Source organism: Sinocyclocheilus rhinocerous, unplaced genomic scaffold, assembly GCF_001515625.1.
Source record: "Sinocyclocheilus rhinocerous isolate Xijiao unplaced genomic scaffold, SAMN03320098_v1.1 scaffold87, whole genome shotgun sequence".
Taxonomy (NCBI): domain Eukaryota; kingdom Metazoa; phylum Chordata; class Actinopteri; order Cypriniformes; family Cyprinidae; genus Sinocyclocheilus; species Sinocyclocheilus rhinocerous.
The window spans coordinates 559629-578079 of NW_015650709.1; the positions used below are offsets into that span (position 1 = coordinate 559629).

At 35.0% G+C, this 18451-nt stretch overlaps 2 protein-coding genes across 2 annotated transcripts in view; both read right to left on the reverse strand.

Annotated features, from left to right (window-relative positions):
• LOC107712481 (TBC1 domain family member 10A-like) overlaps nt 1-7223 on the reverse strand; it is a 16608-nt gene extending 9385 nt beyond the window's left edge. The window contains exons 1-2 of the mRNA XM_016517747.1: nt 6347-7223; nt 3532-3631 (exon numbers count right to left, since the gene is read on the reverse strand). Of these exons, the coding sequence (XP_016373233.1) occupies nt 3532-3631; nt 6347-6531 (285 nt within the window). The 5' untranslated portion in view covers nt 6532-7223. The remainder of the gene's footprint in view (nt 1-3531; nt 3632-6346) is intronic.
• Nucleotides 7224-10120: 2897 nt separating this feature from the next.
• LOC107712465 (myosin regulatory light chain 2, atrial isoform-like) lies at nt 10121-11401 on the reverse strand. The gene is made up of 6 exons (XM_016517723.1): nt 11312-11401; nt 10995-11070; nt 10781-10885; nt 10589-10667; nt 10444-10492; nt 10121-10225 (listed from the first exon to the last, which is right to left on the reverse strand). The coding sequence occupies exons 1-6, from the start codon at nt 11345-11347 to the stop codon at nt 10121-10123; spliced, it is 450 nt and encodes a 149-aa protein (XP_016373209.1). The 5' UTR covers nt 11348-11401.
• Nucleotides 11402-18451: the final 7050 nt, after the last annotated feature.

Consider the following 18451-nt stretch of genomic DNA (forward strand, 5'->3'; position numbering starts at 1 on the left):
TTGGAAAGGTCTAAGACTCCTAAATATATATTTTCACACTGTTTTTGGTTACAAATGATGTAGGAAGAGTAATAGATTAATTTATGACAAGAGTGCACCTCAAAACATATACATCATAATAGGAGTTCTGACCTTTGTCACAAAAATTCTTTTTCGTTTCCTTTTTCCCCCATCACGTTTTAGTAATAATCATAAATTATATATAATTTGAAAGCTTAAAACCTCAAAACTCATCCTGTGAAAACCATTTTGAAATCGGACATTGCGTTACCATGGAAATGGTACTTTAAAATCTTTAAGCGGACTCCTCTTCCTTAGTGTGGGGGGTGTCATTTTACAAAATGTATTACGGACTTTTAGAATCAAAACTTTTTATAATCTTGACAAAATACATATCATTGGAAATGTCTGAGTCTCAAGATTCCATATTTTGTGATTATTTTGTGACAGAAGTAATATTGAGAGAGAAATTTATACATTTGTGAGAGAAAAATTGCATCAAAAAAATTCAATGGAGTTTGAATGGCACCCGGTGGCTATTTTTGGTATAACGCCTAAACAAAATTGCATAGGAACCTAAATTTTTTGTTATCAACTTCAAATTTGGAACACAACTTATTTAGACATGTTCTTGGCCCTAAATGAGAAAAAGTTACAAAATTTCTGGAAGAAAAAGATAAGTTAAATAGTATTTCATATACATTGAAGATAGAAATGATAGCTCACTTTTACCACCGAGTCTGAGAAAGTCTTTTTCAGCACTGAAAATAATGTGACAAAGCTAATTTTTTCCCTTTCCAGGGTAGTAAAACACCAACATAACAACATATACCTAAGAAATATATTTCATTCAGGTCTGTACAGTTGCCTTGAAACAACAAAAAATGGGTCAAATTGACCCGCGAACATCAAAATCGTCAGAAAATGATTTGTGTGCACTTCAAAACACATCAGCGTATCCACACTTTGCATGCATGTTCATGGCCCTAAATGAGAAAAAGTACATATCATTGGAAATGTCTGAGTCTCAAGATTCCATATTTTGTGATTATTTTGTGACAGAAGTAATATTGAGAGAGAAATTTATACATTTGTGAGAGAAAAATTGCATCAAAAAAATTCAATGGAGTTTGAATGGCACCCGGTGGCTATTTTTGGTATAACGCCTAAACAAAATTGCATAGGAACCTAAATTTTTTGTTATCAACTTCAAATTTGGAACACAACTTATTTAGACATGTTCATGGCCCTAAATGAGAAAAAGTTACAAAATTTCTGGAAGAAAAAGATAAGTTAAATAGTATTTCATATACATTGAAGATAGAAATGATAGCTCACTTTTACCACCGAGTCTGAGAAAGTCTTTTTCAGCACTGAAAATAATGTGACAAAGCTAATTTTTTCCCTTTCCAGGGTAGTAAAACACCAACATAACAACATATACCTAAGAAATATATTTAATTTGGGTCAGTACAGTTGACTTGAAACAAAAAAAATAAAAAAGATGCAATGACGTTAGCCAATCATAACAGTGGCCAATTACTGTGAAGTCTTAAAGGACCCACCCCTTAAAGGAGTCATCAGATGCAAAATTCACTTTTACATGTTGTTTGAACTGAAATGTGTGTTGGCTGCACAGGCCCCTTCCACGACTACTGACACGGCCGTTTTAATGTAGACCCGCCCTGAGTGAGCTGTGAACAGTCTGCCATTGTTTCGACGTCGGAGCAGATGTAGACAGGAATGTCTCCTAAGCGATTGAGGTGTTTTGTTGTTGGCTGTAATAATGAACATAGTAGTCGTCATTTACTCCCGACATCTGAGCCGCTGAAGACGCAGTGGATTACGTTTGTTTTTGAGGGGAATGCACCCCCGATCTGCCTAAATCTACTATGTTCACGCGAATCATTCATGATCCAGCTTCACCTACAGAAGAAGTGAGTATACGTTTTTTTATGAATCTGTGCAAATCGCCTTTCCTAATAATGTGCTAGTTAGCAAGTTCCGCGGCTAAATGTGGCTAAAGTTTACAGTCTCCAGTAGCTCATTATCATTTAAAGGGACATGCACCGAAACGGCTTGCTGTGAACAGAGCTGTTTTAACAGGCTAAAAAGGGTGTTTTTTACACTACAATTAAGAAATTTTAACCAAAGTATGTTATAGACTTTTCATTATGAATCATATCAACTTGTGGAAAATGGGCATCTTATGACCCCTTTAAAAACAGCCGGTTTCTGAGAGAGGTTCAGAATGAGGGTTGAAAATAATAATTTTTCAACATATTTATTAGTTTGTTTGTTTTTTGTGCAAAAAAACGTTATTAACATAAGTAAACCTCAAGGAACATATTAAAATAATTTTAAAAAATCCATGTCATGACCCCTTTAATATTCTTCTGAAAGAAGAAAGTCACACACCTAGGATGGCTTGAGGATGAGTAAATCATGGGGTAATTTTCATCTTTGGGTGGCTTTAAGCAAACGTAAAAATTACAGTAAAGGTAAATGCAAAAAATAGGTGAAAATGAGCATGCAGTTAAAGGCAGAGTAAGTGATTTTTCAAAAACGCTTTAAAAACTGATTCGGGCCGAATCGCAAAACAAATCTAATGTGTCAATATGAATAAAAAAATCTCTAATATCAGCCAATAACTGTAACAGTAGAGATATATCTTGCATTCATTTTTTTTTATTTTGAATGTTATCTTATATTTAGTAAGAGTTATTTTACATCATGGCAAAAAGAAAGAAAGAAAGAAAGAAAGACAGACAGATAGAATTTAATAATATAGTAATGTCTATTTCTTCATAATCTTCATTATTTTACCAAAACAGTAACATTATTCTGGATTTGCCATGAAAATGTCATGAAATTCATCTGGTTTCAGTAAGAACCGGTTCTCAGTTCCCAACCCTAGAATTGCATGTCATTGCTTTCAAACCCTGTGTGACACAAGGACGAGCACACACAGTTGCACAGGCATGCAAACATAAAGGCCAACAAAGACTGTTAAGAAATCCTTTGGCAAAACTCTTCGGTTGTATTTACCTGAAGACGTCTCACTCCCAGTGAAAGCTTTATACAGCTTGAGAGAAAAACAGAGGTGAACACTCAGACTAATAGATACACACATCACTGAAGAAGACCATATAAGGAGAGCTGATGTGATATCAGGCTTGTCCAGACAGGGCTGCGTTGGAACGACTGTGTCATGGTGTCATTCTGCTGAGGTTTTTAATTAATCCAAGCAGCAGTGGGACTGTCTGAGCAAGTCAATGAGAGGAAAAACAAGAAGGGGAAGAAAAGAGAAGGAAGATGACAGTCATAATTTAAAGCCCTAAGCCCTGATATATGGAGATGATTTCCTCATGTTTTCACGGTTTGGTGTACCTATGCATCCTCTCTCAGTTCTAGTGCTTACACGCAAGGCATTGGCAAACATCTTACATCATTGATCTGTTCCTGGGAACATGCAGTGGAAAAGAATACAACTGACTGAAGAATCTAGTGAACTTTGATCATAGCTCCTACCTTCTTGAATCTTTTACTGATCCATTTGTCCCAGTGGTTCAGCATATCCAACCATTTGGCTTCCCTGTGCCTTAACACTTCCAGAGGCACTTCTTGAGCCCTGTGTAAGAGAGAAAGAAAGAATGAGAACTCTAATTTTTGATTATCAAAGAAGATGGCAAATGTTATTAGTTCTCACAGTTCTCATAACCGACTACAACACGGCAAGATGAAATATGCAGAACTGCAAATTAAATTTGAATTAAATTGAATACAAATAGACTTCATTAATAATAATTCTGTTCTTTAATATTACTGTATGGAAAATAGCTGCGTAAACATCCTGCTTAACTTCTCCTTCTGTGTTCCATGAAAGAAAGAAATGAAGTCATAAGGGTTTGGATATGAGAGGGAGTAAATAGTGACAAAATCGTGACTTTCTTTTGGGTCAACCATAAAACTATAAAAACATACTACATCAAAAAACACTGAGCTATTTGCAGGAAGAACTATAGGCACTAAACCAACAACTAAAATAGCTTCTTGTGAACTAGAGACAATGTCATAAACATGTCACTCATCACATGACTGAAGTCCTTCATATAAATACATAAATATCACAAAAAGAGCTGCTGCTAAGTTTTTTTAAGTTTCCAGATGCAGCACATCTAATTTCAACATTGATAACAAATGTAATCCTTATTTTCGAAGGATCATATGACACTGAAGACTGGAGTAATGATGCTAAAAATTAGGTTTGCATCACAGATAATAATAATAAATTACAACTTATACTAAAATAGAAAATATTTATTTTCAATTGTAATAATATTTCACAGTATTGCTGTTTTTACTGTATTTCAATCGAATAAATACAGCCTTGGTAAGCATAAGAGCTGTAATCTGACACCAAATTTATGAACAAGTAGGGCTGTCGCGGTGAGGGAATTTCCCTTGCGGTAATTTAACAGCCCTATGAACAAGAAAAAATAGTAGTTGAAACTATCTTAATTATCAGAAATTTTAGGGAAGAATAATCTGAAACAATTTCATGACTAATGTAAACAGCCATCCAGTAGATGACTAGACACTTTCATCCATGGAGAATCTCCCTGGGTTCGACCTGTGGTGAACTACTTTGCCTAAGGCTACAACGGTGATGAACAGGCCTGTTATCTTTCCCTTTGTGTTTGCTCTATTCAAATTTAAACCATTTAGCTTGTGGCCGAGACATTTAAATATCAATTTGCCAGCACACCAACCACCAGCTAGCTTCCCCTTTACTTAGATACCGATCCTAACCACTAGAAATTTGATCTGAAAGCAATGTGTCTTTAAATATTTTTCCTATCAAGTTATAACTTGCAAGTTTTACTTCCTTTTCATTTTGCAGAGCAATTTTGACCAAAACTGAGGAACCTAGAACCGTTTTCATGAGAGTTAGGTTTGGGGCCGCTCTCTCTCTCTCTCTCCAGTAGTTGGCAGAGATGGTGTAACCTCCCAGCACCAGCACTCCCATAAACCACAGGAAACGGAAAGCGGCTGTACACTCAGTACAGAGGGACAACTATCACTTACTCATCTATTCCATGCTCTTTAACAATTCACAACGAATAGCCAGACCTGCTGCCGTCTCAGGCTACTGTTTAAAACCGTTAATTCTTCACAATGGAGTGGTGACAATCCCAAATCCAGGCATATCTGTAAACAACATGAATGTGTTCTTCTCTGTAGACTTCAGTGTCTTTATTTAAGACGCCAACCTGGGGCAGATGTCTCGCTGATAAAAGACAGGAAGCTTTAACAGGTCTGCAACTGCAGAGCAAGTGAGGATGAAACGCCCTGACACTCCATTCAAACCACATCAATGAAAACTTAACATTCAACTTTTTAAGCCCATTTCCAATGAAAAGAAAACTGTCAGTTTCATGCATCCGTCAAAACTGGTTCAACGAGTTAGCTATATAAAACAGATTCATAAACTCTGAAAGCAGATTGCTTTCAGATCTCGGCGAGTTTAAGATACTTGGTTGCATGCTATGTTTTGATTTTGTTTGCTTTAGTTTGACCAGCCATCAACCTCCCATTTATTTATTTTAAAAGGGAGGAATTGTGCTGCTTTGCAAAAAGGGTGTAGGAATGTATTACGCACAATTACTGTTCGATTACTAATATCATGTGAACATTTCACATGGCTGGTGTAAACAGTCACATGACATGAGCTGTATACAGTATATAATTATATTACATTCAACAGAAAACAGATATTAAATAATTTTGTAATTGACAACATTTCTGTTTTACTGTATATATTAATTTATATAGAATTATAATCATTTGATAGATTTTAAAATGGAATATTTTATATTTTTTTCACACACAAAACAGAACATAGATATTAAAATAGAAAACAGTTATTTTACAAACTGTTCTTTTGTAATGATAATTGTAGAATGAATAATTGACAATACACACACACAAACATTAGATAGTAAATAGATTTTTTAAAAATTGTATCAATTTATTACTGTTTTTACTATTTTGTTTCAAATAAATGCAGCTTTTGGCATTAAACAAGTTAGTAGTAAATAAGTTTTGGCAGTATGCCATTAAATAAGTTAAGCAACAGTAATTCATTAACACAGATTCTTTAGTTTTGAATGCCTCTGTTTAAGTGTGTCAAGAATCTAAACTATGCTGCTTTCCTACTACTCACACATACATGCAGTATTTTCCGTTCCACGCTTCATCACGTGAAATCGATCTCCCAAAATCAAGCAACACAAACAGGATCTGATGGGATCCACTGAACAGCCTTGCAATCCAGTGCACTTACGATTCGGTTGAATACTTCTGGGCTCCTCCGATGAATCCATACTTGTCAGTTTGTCTCGAGCTGGTGAAGCCGTTGATTTCAGAGTCCGATCCGAAAGAGCTCTCCTCGTCAAACTGACTGCCCAAAGTCATCACACTTACAGTATCCTCAGACGACAGACGTCCATTCTCCTGCTGAGCCATCATGATCCTCTAAGTTACTAACACACACCCGTTGATAAGTTCACTTACAGGTCATCACCTGCACCCGTCAATAAACATCCCAAGAGAAAACGTGAAATTAATGAGATGATTGATCCCAAAACAGACCAGCCAAAGCTACAAAGCACGACTTTAGTAAATCACGCAGGTTCACTTTAACTTTATTTCCCGAGTTTTGTAACGTTACGTAGATTTGTGCGTCTTTTAAAGCTACGTCTTCTAAACGGATTATTGTGCGTCTAAATCACCCGAGTTAAATGCTAAATTAGCTTAGCGCGCAACGTGTCACTATCCGACCCACAGTAAACAAACAACGATCACTGAAAATGTACTTTACATGAGCAGAAACGTCGTCCGAAAAATGTGTAAACAACCGGACGAGCGAAACTACGCCTGATTTCCTGAATCACATTTTTCCAGTCCACGGTTTGTCAGCAACGGCTTCAGCGGACTGTTTTCATTCAGCACGCAGAGGTTTGAGGAGGAAACCCGATTATATTCCCAGTCAAGATGCACCAGCAGTGTTGTTTCCGTAATTTAAATCGAGGTTCCATGGTTGAAAGGTAAATAATAAAGTAATTAACACACCAGTCGAGCCGTGTTTTTAGTGTTAGGGTGGTGGTGATGATGATGACATTAGCGCTGAGTTTCCAGTCTTTCGCTGTTGCGTTTGACAGTTCTGCACATGCGCGTGTGTGTCACTTCCGGAATCCACAGGTTATTAGCATATATTTTTCTAAGGAATGGATTTGGGCCGTTGCTCGAGGTTTAATCGTTATGTGACATATGTCAATCTTTCTGTGTTCACCTGTTTCAGAGCTGTATGATTTGTGATCCTGGACCACAAAACCAGTCATAAGGGTATTTTTATTATTATTGAGATTTATACATCATCTGAAAGCTGAATAAACAAGCTTTCCATTGATGTATTGTTAGGATAGGACAATATTTGGCCGAGATACAACTATTTGAAAATCTGGCATCTGAGGTTGCCAAAAAAAAATCGAAATATTGAGAAAATCGCCTTAAAGTTGTCAAAATTAAGTACTTAGCAATGCATATTACTAATCAAAAATTAAGTTTTTATATATTTAACGTAGGAAATTTACAAAATATCTTCATGGAACATGATCTTTACTTAATATCCTAATGATGTTTGGCATAAAAGAAATATCGATAATTTTGACCCATATTGTTGGCTGTTGCTACTGATGACTGGTTTAGTGGTCCAGGGTCACATTTTCTTTCTTGTTTGTTCCATAGATTTTTTTTTTCAATCATCATTATTCATACATGTGTTCAGCAGAAGAAAGAAACTCTTTATTTGACTTTATTTTAATGTTAATTCCTAATATGTAAACAGCCAAAAAGACAGCCAGTCTATGAATATGGTAGCACTCACTTTCATTGTATAAAATGGCTATTATATATCAATAATGCCATGGTAGCAGTAAAAATAGAGGACATATATATCTGATACTGGCAGTAATACACATTCTAGCAGACTGTTTTACAAATGCACTGAATAAAATGGCATAGAAACATTTGTTTAATATAAATTGCTAATAAATTTCACAATTGATTACAAAGAAACAGCAAGTACCACAATTAATTAAACGTGAAAATTTGTATAAAATGTAGAAAGACTGAAAGTTTTTCCTCAATAAACTCATAATTTGCTGCTTATAAGGTTGTTATGTATTGGGTCAGGTTAAGGGATGTAGAATATGATCATGTAGAATAAGGCATTAATATGTGCCTAATAAGTACTAATAAACAGCCAATATGCTAGTATTACACATGCTAATAAGCAACTAGTAAGAATTGGTCCTTAAAAAAAAATGTTACCATAATCTTTGTTTTATTTACAACTTTGCAAAATCATTTTTTTTACACTGTGGCCACTCTTTTGAACAATGAATCTTCAGTGACATTTAAAGAGGTAGTCCAAGCTTATGTATTTCTTTCTGAACACAAACGTTGATATTTTGAAGAACATTCATAGAAAAAAAAAACAGACAGTTCTCACGAAATCTTTGTTAGTTTTCAACAGAAGGAAGAAAGTCATACTGATATCTCTTGACCATTTCTGAAAAGGTTGAGTTTATCATATTTAAAACACAATTTTTTCCCTCTCACACATAATGCATCATTTCATCTACATTTGAAAGAATTAAACAAAGCATAGCAACTGTGTATAAAGTTTATTAGAGGTTTGAGAAAATGTGCCACTTGCAGTCCAAGAAGGGCCTCACAAAGTGAGTAGGGTGAAGCTGCAGGCCCGGAGACCCCACTGCACACTCAGACCTGCACGCTCAGACCTATCGTTTTTTTCAGACAGTGCCACCTGCTGTTTGGAAGATTATCTGCAGGCCCGGAGGTCCAACTGCACACTCAGACCTGCACGCTCAGACCAGCACTCCCAGAACTATCGTTTTTTCAGACAGTTAATTTTCAGGAATCGCTTTAATAAAATTAATAACCTTACTCACGTGTCCGATGTTGCTACTTGCTAGCAGTTTTATAATGTTTTTTTAAATTTTTTTTACTGCAATTGAAAGAATAACAACAGTTATGAAGTAACATGGGGCTAATGGACAAGTTTTATAATGTTGGAAATTATTACGGTACACACGCTACAAAACAAATGTTCATCCAAACAGCAGGAGGCACTGTCTGAAAAAACGATAGGTCTGAGCGTGCAGGTCTGAGTGTGCAGTTGGGTCTCCGGGCCTGCAGCTTCATAATGTTGCACAAAGTTCCAGTTACTAATTGCAGTTTAACAAACCATCTGTAGGGGGCAGCAATTACAGACAGAATTTACAAGTGAGCAAATATCCTATAATGTTCAGTTAGTTATGCTCAGTATAATATGTATGTATTCTGCTTATAATAATATAATGGAAATGTAATTTTATAAAACTGAAATCAATGAGCTAGCCTTCATATCATGCAATTTTTTTCTGTTAAAAACTTATGAAACTGTGTTGTCTTGTAGTGCACTGCTCTTAACAGTACAATTACATGTGACAGCAAGCAAGAAATTTGTATTACTCCTTGCCTTTATTATATCTAGCACTACCAGAACAATAAATCTGGTTTTGAAATGCAAAACAAAGGTTTTAATAATGAAAGCTGTTGATATGCCTGAGGGCTGACATGAACAGAATTGCAGACTGAGGAAGTTCAAATGAAAGATTTGTCTTTATTCAAGACTCCTCCTTTTCATCACCATGCGTGATAATGTAGCAAAGTGATTTATAGTCAATATTCCCAGTCACATCTATTGGAGCCACTGCAAAAGCCTGGTCAACCTGAAAGAGAATCAAGTAGATTAGAACATCATTAGAACAAGTGATTCTGTATAAAAGCACACATCCATATCACGGCGCCTGATAATATAGACTATCAAAAGCCCATTGATGGTGAAAGATGGGGAACATTATCTGCATCTATTGATTTTTAATGCATTTGCAAAACAAAGGTTTTAATAATGAAAGCTGTTGATATACCTGAGGGCTGACATGAACAGAACTGCAGACTGAGGAAGTTCAAATGAAAGATTTGTCTTTATTCAAGACTCCTCCTTTTCATCACCATGCGTGATAATGTAGCAAAGTGATTTATAGTCAATATTCCCAGTCACATCTATTGGAGCCACTGCAAAAGCCTGGTCAACCTGAAAGAGAATCAAGTAGATTAGAACATCATTAGAACAAGTGATTCTGTATAAAAGCACACATCCATATCACGGCGCCTGATAATATAGACTATCAAAAGCCCATTGATGGTGAAAGATGGGGAACATTATCTGCATCTATTGATTTTTAATGCATTTTATGTGACTAAATATATATATTTTTAATGCAATTAGTATTTATAGATGCAAATATTAACCTCTTCTGCTGTGAATTTATCCGCTTGGTTCATTAGCAGCCTCCTGAACCTGAAACAAAATGACACCAAATCCATCAGTTGTTCTTAAAAATACAGTAACGTTTTTTTTTATTTTTTTATATATATATCTGTTTTATACACTTACTCATCCTTATTGACAACTCCTGAAACATTTGGGTCAAACAGTTTAAAAGCAGCAAGAATGGTTTCTTCTGGGTCTGTGCCTGTTTGGAGATTTGGAATTGCACAAATTATAATAAATCCTCCATTCAAGTCCCTTATAGACTTGTTTCTTATTCATCAAGGCCTTAAAATCTTGAAAGTTTAGTTGTCATACCATTGAGCTTTTCTCCGAAGAGAATGAGGAAGACAGTAAAGTTGATGGGCCCTTTTCCCTCTGTTAACATAGACTCCAGCTCTTCATCACTCACATTCAGCTTTCCTGCACAAACACAGTAGGCTACTCAATGCTTATCTAAAAAGCTGTCTGCTTCGGATGTTTCAGATGTATAATGAAAGTATTCTGAAACTCTCCAATGCATTTTATATACCTAGTTGTGCATAAGTTTCCTTCAGATCAGCTTTGTTAATAACTCCATCCCGGTTCTGATCTATGCAGCCGAATGCCTGTAAAAAGCATAATATAGTTATTATATTTAAGCAATCCTATCAACTGCTGCTGGTGTCTATATGTGATTTTTTTTAAATCAAATCAAGTAAATTTTATTTGTAGTGCTTTGCACAATACACATTGTTTCAGAGCAGCTTTACAGAAAATCATGATGTTAATGTTTATAATTCCTTAAAAAAAAATGTTTTTTTTTTTGTTTTTTTTCAAATTTGGTTTTTAGATAATATAAAGACTGACCTCTTTAAACTCCTGTATTTGTGATTGCTCAAACATGGAGAAGACATTTGAGGAGCCCCTTTGAGCAGTTTTACCCCTCTTAGCTGCAGCTTTCTTACTAGCCTGTAAGAAAGACAGAAAAATTATAATTAAAAGCACACAGTAGAGTGTTTAATCCACAGCAATAAATATACATATTTAGGCTTTTTAAAATTACTTTTTTTTTTTTCCGATGAAGAAACAACCTCATACACATCTTGGACGGCCTGAGGGTGAGTATATTTTGAGCAAATTTTCACTAGATCACTCAAGTATTTATCCATGCAGAATGCTAGTAGCTGTTCCTCAATCAGCTGGGCATTTTCAAAAGCTTTATCTGATTCGCTCTAATCTGTACTGGAGCAGATTTAGGGGTGGGTTTAGGGGTGGACCTTCAGGATTTTAGCAAGTTAGCCAAATCTAATAAAACACTTGGATTGTTCTGCATGTACACTCAGTAATCTAATTATTCTTCCTCATCAGAGAAAACACATGTATCCTATAAAGTAGTCTTGTTTGTTTAACTGCCTGACATATAGTATGCATATGACTTTATCCTATTATTTCTCTGTTCCCCGCTTGTACTGTTTGTTTTTTTTTGTGTGTGAGTGTTTTGCAAGTAGTTTTATTAGTGACTGTAATTAAATGCATTGATTTTAAAGGTTATTAAAGTGTTTGAATAAACCTTCCAGAAGTGTATTAGGTATGTCTTGATTAACAAAGGTCCAATAACATTTGTGCAAGTGGCATAAGTGAGCACTTGATACATGGCACATGTCTGATTATACATTGATTTGTAGTTGACAGCATATCATCTGACCTGGGATTTGATGCTAAACCGTGCCTTATCTCTTGTTCCCTGATTACTGCTTTATCAGGTAATCATTCATTTCCCTGAAAGAGTATTAAATATCATAAAACTGATCTTCAGTTTAGCCCGTTCCTGCTGAAACAGAATCCAAAAAAACTAAATCTTGTGTTTATGAGAGAGTGACAGAGACATGGCTATTTTGTGACAATTAAAGAGATTAAGGTCTATATAAGTTGAACCTGCAGTTTAAAAGAAACTGTCACTGAAAACACCTAAGCTCTGTTATTCTACAAGGTAAACTGGGAACATTGGTCACTTAAAAGCTATGTGGTTTAAAATGAGCTGAGATTCATGTAGAGTTCAGCCTCAAAACACCTGCCTGGACGTTTCTACAGATCCTGAAGACCCACATTGGCTGCTTCAGTTGTGTTTAATTTAGGCTGGAGATAAATTCGACTGGAAAGTGGCTTTAAGAGTGAGACTGTACACCCCTGTCAATGTGCTTCCATTGACAAATATTAAATATAGAAACTGTAAGGGATACTGATGTTGATATAAATTAAATAAAAAGACTTCAATGCTGCTAAATCCATAGTTCTAATTTTGTTATTGAGCAAACCAAAAAAAAGTCAATTTGTCAATCTGACCATAAACAGCTGAATTGATTTTCTTTTAATAATCATTCTTTCTTTTTCTCATTTCAGAGAACTGAAAGGAAAAGAGGCAGAAGTCTGATGTAAGCCAGATTTTTACAGCTTGAACCACGTTGCGTGACCTCAGACTCTTGAAACAAATTATGTTTTGTCCCACTTTTAGTTTTCTAAGAAAGTCCCTTTTATCATTGATTGTGTTCAACTGTTCTTAAATACTAAAAATGACTCAAAGGGGAAAGTGGTTTTCACTTTGTAATGGTCAGGAATATGCTGACGTAGCACTGAAATGAATTTGAATTGTTAATACTGTTTTAACTAACACTTTTAGTTTTAAGTGTTTCAACAAAATTGATTTAGAACCGGCATTGCAGTGTTGATTCAGCATTTTTTTTTTTTTAAATGTCAACATTTTCAATATTACCTGACGGCGCAAACATGATTTTAACATTGCTTCAACAACATTATTGATTATTTATGTTAATTTCAGCATTGAATCAACAGCAGTGATGTAGAATCAACATCACAGTATAATATTGATTCGGTGACATTAGCATTGATTTTTGCTGCTATTGTTGAAATTTCAATGTTTGATTCAACTGCAGTGATGTAAAATCAACACCAGTGTACCGCTGATTCAATGACAATTACCATTGTTTTGTTAAAACTTCAACATTGTTTCCGCATTAAATGAGGCCAAAAAAGTGATGATGAAACAACATCATTTTGTAATGTTGATTCAGTGACATTACCATTGATTATATTGTTGAAATTTCCACTGTTTCAACATCAGGGTGCAAAAGTGATATTGAACCAATATCACTTTGTAACATTAATTCAATGCAATTAGCATTGACACATCAGCACTGATGTGCTTTCCAGTGTTTCAATAGTTGCTTGCTATCTGGGTAAAGTATTTGCCCACAACCATTTTTTAAAGCGCTTAAAAAAAACTTGATGTTTACATGAGTTTGGTAATAATTCAGTACAGTCAGAGTACAGGCACTGTCATTGTAATTTACTGTTTAGTTGTAATTTACACACTTAATGCAATTTTACATTAATGCTATGATAAATAAATGTACTATAAGCAGTGCTTGTCATAGGGTGCAAACTTGGCCCTCAGTTAAGCTTTAAATATGACATCTCATCTTTTGTTTTTATTATCATTGGCCGATATAGTATTGCACCACAAGAATTTCTCTGTAATTCCATATTACAATATGAACCGTCCTACTGTCTATGAAGGATGGAGTTAAACGAACACATAGACTGTCACTCATTTTCACCAAACAAGACTCATACTCCTCCAATGTTTTCCTAAGTAATTTAGCCTCATTTAACAATTTCCCTTTGGGCACTTAACCAAGGGCAAGCAAAGTATTTTCCATATCAGTAGTGTGTGGTCTTCACAGATATCCAAGGTGACGAGTTTGCCACAGCAACAAGAAGCAGCCTGCGGTCTGGATTGGCGTAGAAGGAGACAGGTGTGGGTATTTTTCTACAAAAATAGGAGGAAACAGTCCTTTTGTTGCCTTAGTTACAGGGAGTCAGGGAGGGAGAAAATCATGAATGAAACCCCTTTTCCTCTACAGAGTATTAATGTTTCAGAGGATCACGAAACCCTGTTTTTTTTAAGTTCAAAGTAAAAAGTTTACTCATTGTATCATTAGGTCAGACAGCTGTAGTGGTGCAGGGTACGCTGGTCAAGCATCATTTGTTGGAACATCTCTTATGCCGGACAAGGACTTGGTAACTTGGAATGAAAACAAATTTAGGCTACAAAAATATTTGGATTTTGGTTTTGGGACATGTCTTGGATGACTGAAAATGGACCACACAGAGGACCATCCGGTGTGACTGATTATTGGAATATCCACAATTGACCATGAAGAAGGTTGGATAAGTTGAACGACGATTTATATATATATATATATTTACATTTCATTTGAGCCTTTTGCATTGAGCTGTTGTTCAGGAAGAACGGAGGAAAACCTGCACCTTATGCAGATTTTTCTTTAAAATGATGCACCCATGAAGAAGACACACCATGGACCTTCATACCATGGATAAGGTCAAATATATTTGATTCTCTCTTTTTTGCATGGTCAGCATGTGTTGTCTAACTTGGCATATGATTGATGTTTATGAAGCTTTACCTATAATTTACTTTAAAAGTATCATATTTGTAAGGATAAAAGAAACTCAGGAAACTCAGATACTTTGATCTCCTGAGAAACAGACAATACACTGGCACCTTCAAGACACCCCACAGAGGGGTGGTGCAGGAAACGCCTCTCTCACATATGCATCAGTGCCTTTTCATCCTGTCCCTCCACTGGATTCACTCAGAATGGTCAATAGTAGAATGTTCTATATGAATGCAAATAAGATTTACAGTCATGTTTGGTTTCATTTGAATAGTGTCAATCATATTGTACCAGTAGGTGTAGACCATTTTTACTATGTAGCCCACATTGTCAAGAGCACATTCTTAAATCAGATATTTTTTTATTATCTATACTTAATTGCACCTGGTTTCTGTCCAAGACATTGCCAGGAATGTAGCGTTTATCAAAGCATGCTGCAATGTCCTGCAAATATCTCTTGAGCTTGCATTGGTCCTCCCCCTCACGCCACAGTAGATGTCTTTGTTGCGAGTTTGCTCTTATGACAGTCTTGTATGGCTCATGACCTTGGACGAACTCCATGTGTGTGATTTGTGTCACTCTTGCTGCTTTAATTCAGAGATGGCATGATTGCACAATTATGTGTTGGCCTGCCAACTCCATTGGCCTGCATTTTTATGATATAAAAGTGCATTGAATGTGTACCAATAAACAGTTCTTATGATTATAAAAGCTGATAATAAGCGATGAACTCTAGCTAGAGTTGTCACGCCCTCTCGTAACATGATTAAAATTTAACATACTTTTTTTTCTGGAATAAGCCTAGACAAAATACAGAAGCCACAGCTGTAAAAATATTATGATACTGATAGCTGTCTGTCTTGATTACGTTAGACTGAGGACGTTAGACTTCTTAGAATAACGCAGGCTAGTGCAATGTGTGTTTAATAACAATGAATCATTTGCGTTCCAATCAGTTGCATATCATGTGTTTAAGTGTAGTGTTATGATACAAATTCATATGATTTGTATGATAAAGATTCTAGTGTAGGGAAGTTCTACAGTGTTGGAGAGTATGATTAAATATCAGTTCTTTAGTTGAACTATTTAAAGCAAGAATAAATGACAAATGTCTCCAAAAATAACGTTCTGTTTGCACTGATAAGCACCTTTCGCAATGTTAGTATATTGTGACCGTAACTCGGCGTGGGAGTTCAATGGGTGTCTGACCATCCAGAGTACACATGACTTTAGGTCTTGATACATACACATAAAAAGGCATTGTTTAAATATGTAGCACACATTTATATATTATAAAATATCTGTGTGTGTGTGTGTGTGTGTGTGTGTGTCTGTTAATGAGTGCAAATTACATGATCAATATTGTGGTTAGGTACGTAATTTGTAACATTACACATTTTTAGTAATATAATCGGACTACTTTCTGATCAAAGTTGATTATCACATTGATTTGAATAGGATCATCTTGTCCCATATAAAGGGACTATTTCAATTAACATATTAGGTCAGATAGGTTTGGCTGACAAAAAAGTTTGGGAATCCCTGCATTATATGTAAATACCATATATGACATGAGCTGCATTTTGTAAGCCTAAGTAGATCATAGAACCATTGCAACCAATCTATGATCAATTTAGCTCACAATGCTGCACAAATGCAGCCATGAATTTCAAAGACATAGTAATACATTGCTGAGAAAACATTTCTTGTAAGTAAAATGATTTCTGTATAGACTATCAAATTTCTGTTTAATTATGATAGGGACTGGTCTGTGTTTGCAATTCCATAAATGTACTTAACAAACATATATGTGACATGCTTTTTTAGGAAGGAAAATGTAAAAGATTAAATAGAAGTATTAGAAAGAATAAATTATGAACAATTTACTTCTAAAGTGTGAATAATACACAATCCTGCAAATAATAAAAAGTAACTGCAATCTGATTATGAGTACTATAAAACAATCTACTTACAAGTACTACACACATAGGCTATAAATTCACACACACACAAAAAAAAACATACAGTATACTGTATATATTGAAAATGGTCATAAGGAAATGAAATATACATTTGTTACCTAATAATAATTGCGTAACTAACCCAAAAATGATAACATTGTCTATTGGCAACATATGAAGTCAAAACTATGTGGATATTTGGTCACACTTTAGTTTGGGGACTAATTCTCACTATTAATTACATCTTTTGCTTCAATGAACTCCTAATTTGCTGCTTATCGATAGTTAATAATGTAGCTATTAAGTTTAGGTATGGGGTCGGATTAAGGGATCTAAAATGTGCTAATGTGCTTTACAAGTACTGATAAACAGCCAAAATGCTAGTAATATGAATGCTAATAAGCAACTAGTTAATAGTCAGAATAGTTAATAGTCAGAATTGGTCCCCAAATTAAAGAGCAACCAGAAATTTGAACCATGTAGTGTACAAAATCAACACGCAACAGCTTTCATGTTAACAGCATTTTAGCACATAATTCAACAGGCCAGCAGAGTTCAATTTTTTACACGCAATTCTATAAAACTTAACATGATATTAAAGCTTCAATTATTTCTGTCTTTTGCCTATACAATTGTAATATCTTTCTCTTTCTTGAACTTCCATCAAGTTCAAGATAAACTTGCCATTGGTGACAAATGTCAAATTCTTTTTTTTTCTTATACTATTTTTATGCTTCTGAAGCAATTTAGGACCTTTGTGTAATCACATATCTGACTTTTTAACAGACTTTTTTTTTTTTTTTTACCCTGTCTGAGCACTTAGGTAACTCTTCAGAGTGCAATAAACTTTTAATGTTTGGACTTTCCCTCACATTACATTCCTGCAGACCTATTTCTGGAAAAATTGTTTGCCCTTTGCAAACCAAGTCATCTAAATTTAGCAAGTGTTTTAAGTACAGTGGCTATTTTTAAATGTAACCTAAATCCCACTTTTAAAAATCTAATTCTCTAATTACATTAAAAAAAATCTATATAATACAATATTATACAATATAATGTAATATCACTCAACATTTTAGTGGCAAGATTAAACATCTGAGGAAATCCACATGGCAATTGTGCATCCTGTTATAATGTGGTTAAAATTTATTTCTATATTTATTTTTATTTTTTTGCATTGTATTGCATTGCATTGTACTGCATCAGAATGATGCTTGTGTTTAAAAATATACTCAATATAATAGTAAAAATATAATAAAATATAATAGTACTAATATGTTCATTGTTGTTTCATATATATATATATATATTTATTTATATTAAGGAGATTACATTGTGTCAATCTCATTTTGAATTTCCCATGGAGGCAAAGGTCAGGTCATGTTCGCTGTGAAGCGCGTGATCATGCCGAGCGGCCTTGACAGCTACGTTTCCAAGGTGATGGGTGAGATTAAGTGTGCATATGTGTGTGTGTTTGATCAAGATGTGTGTGTACCGTGGGCAATGATCTTTCTGACCACACCTCCCTACCTCCTTCACTGGAGCATAAA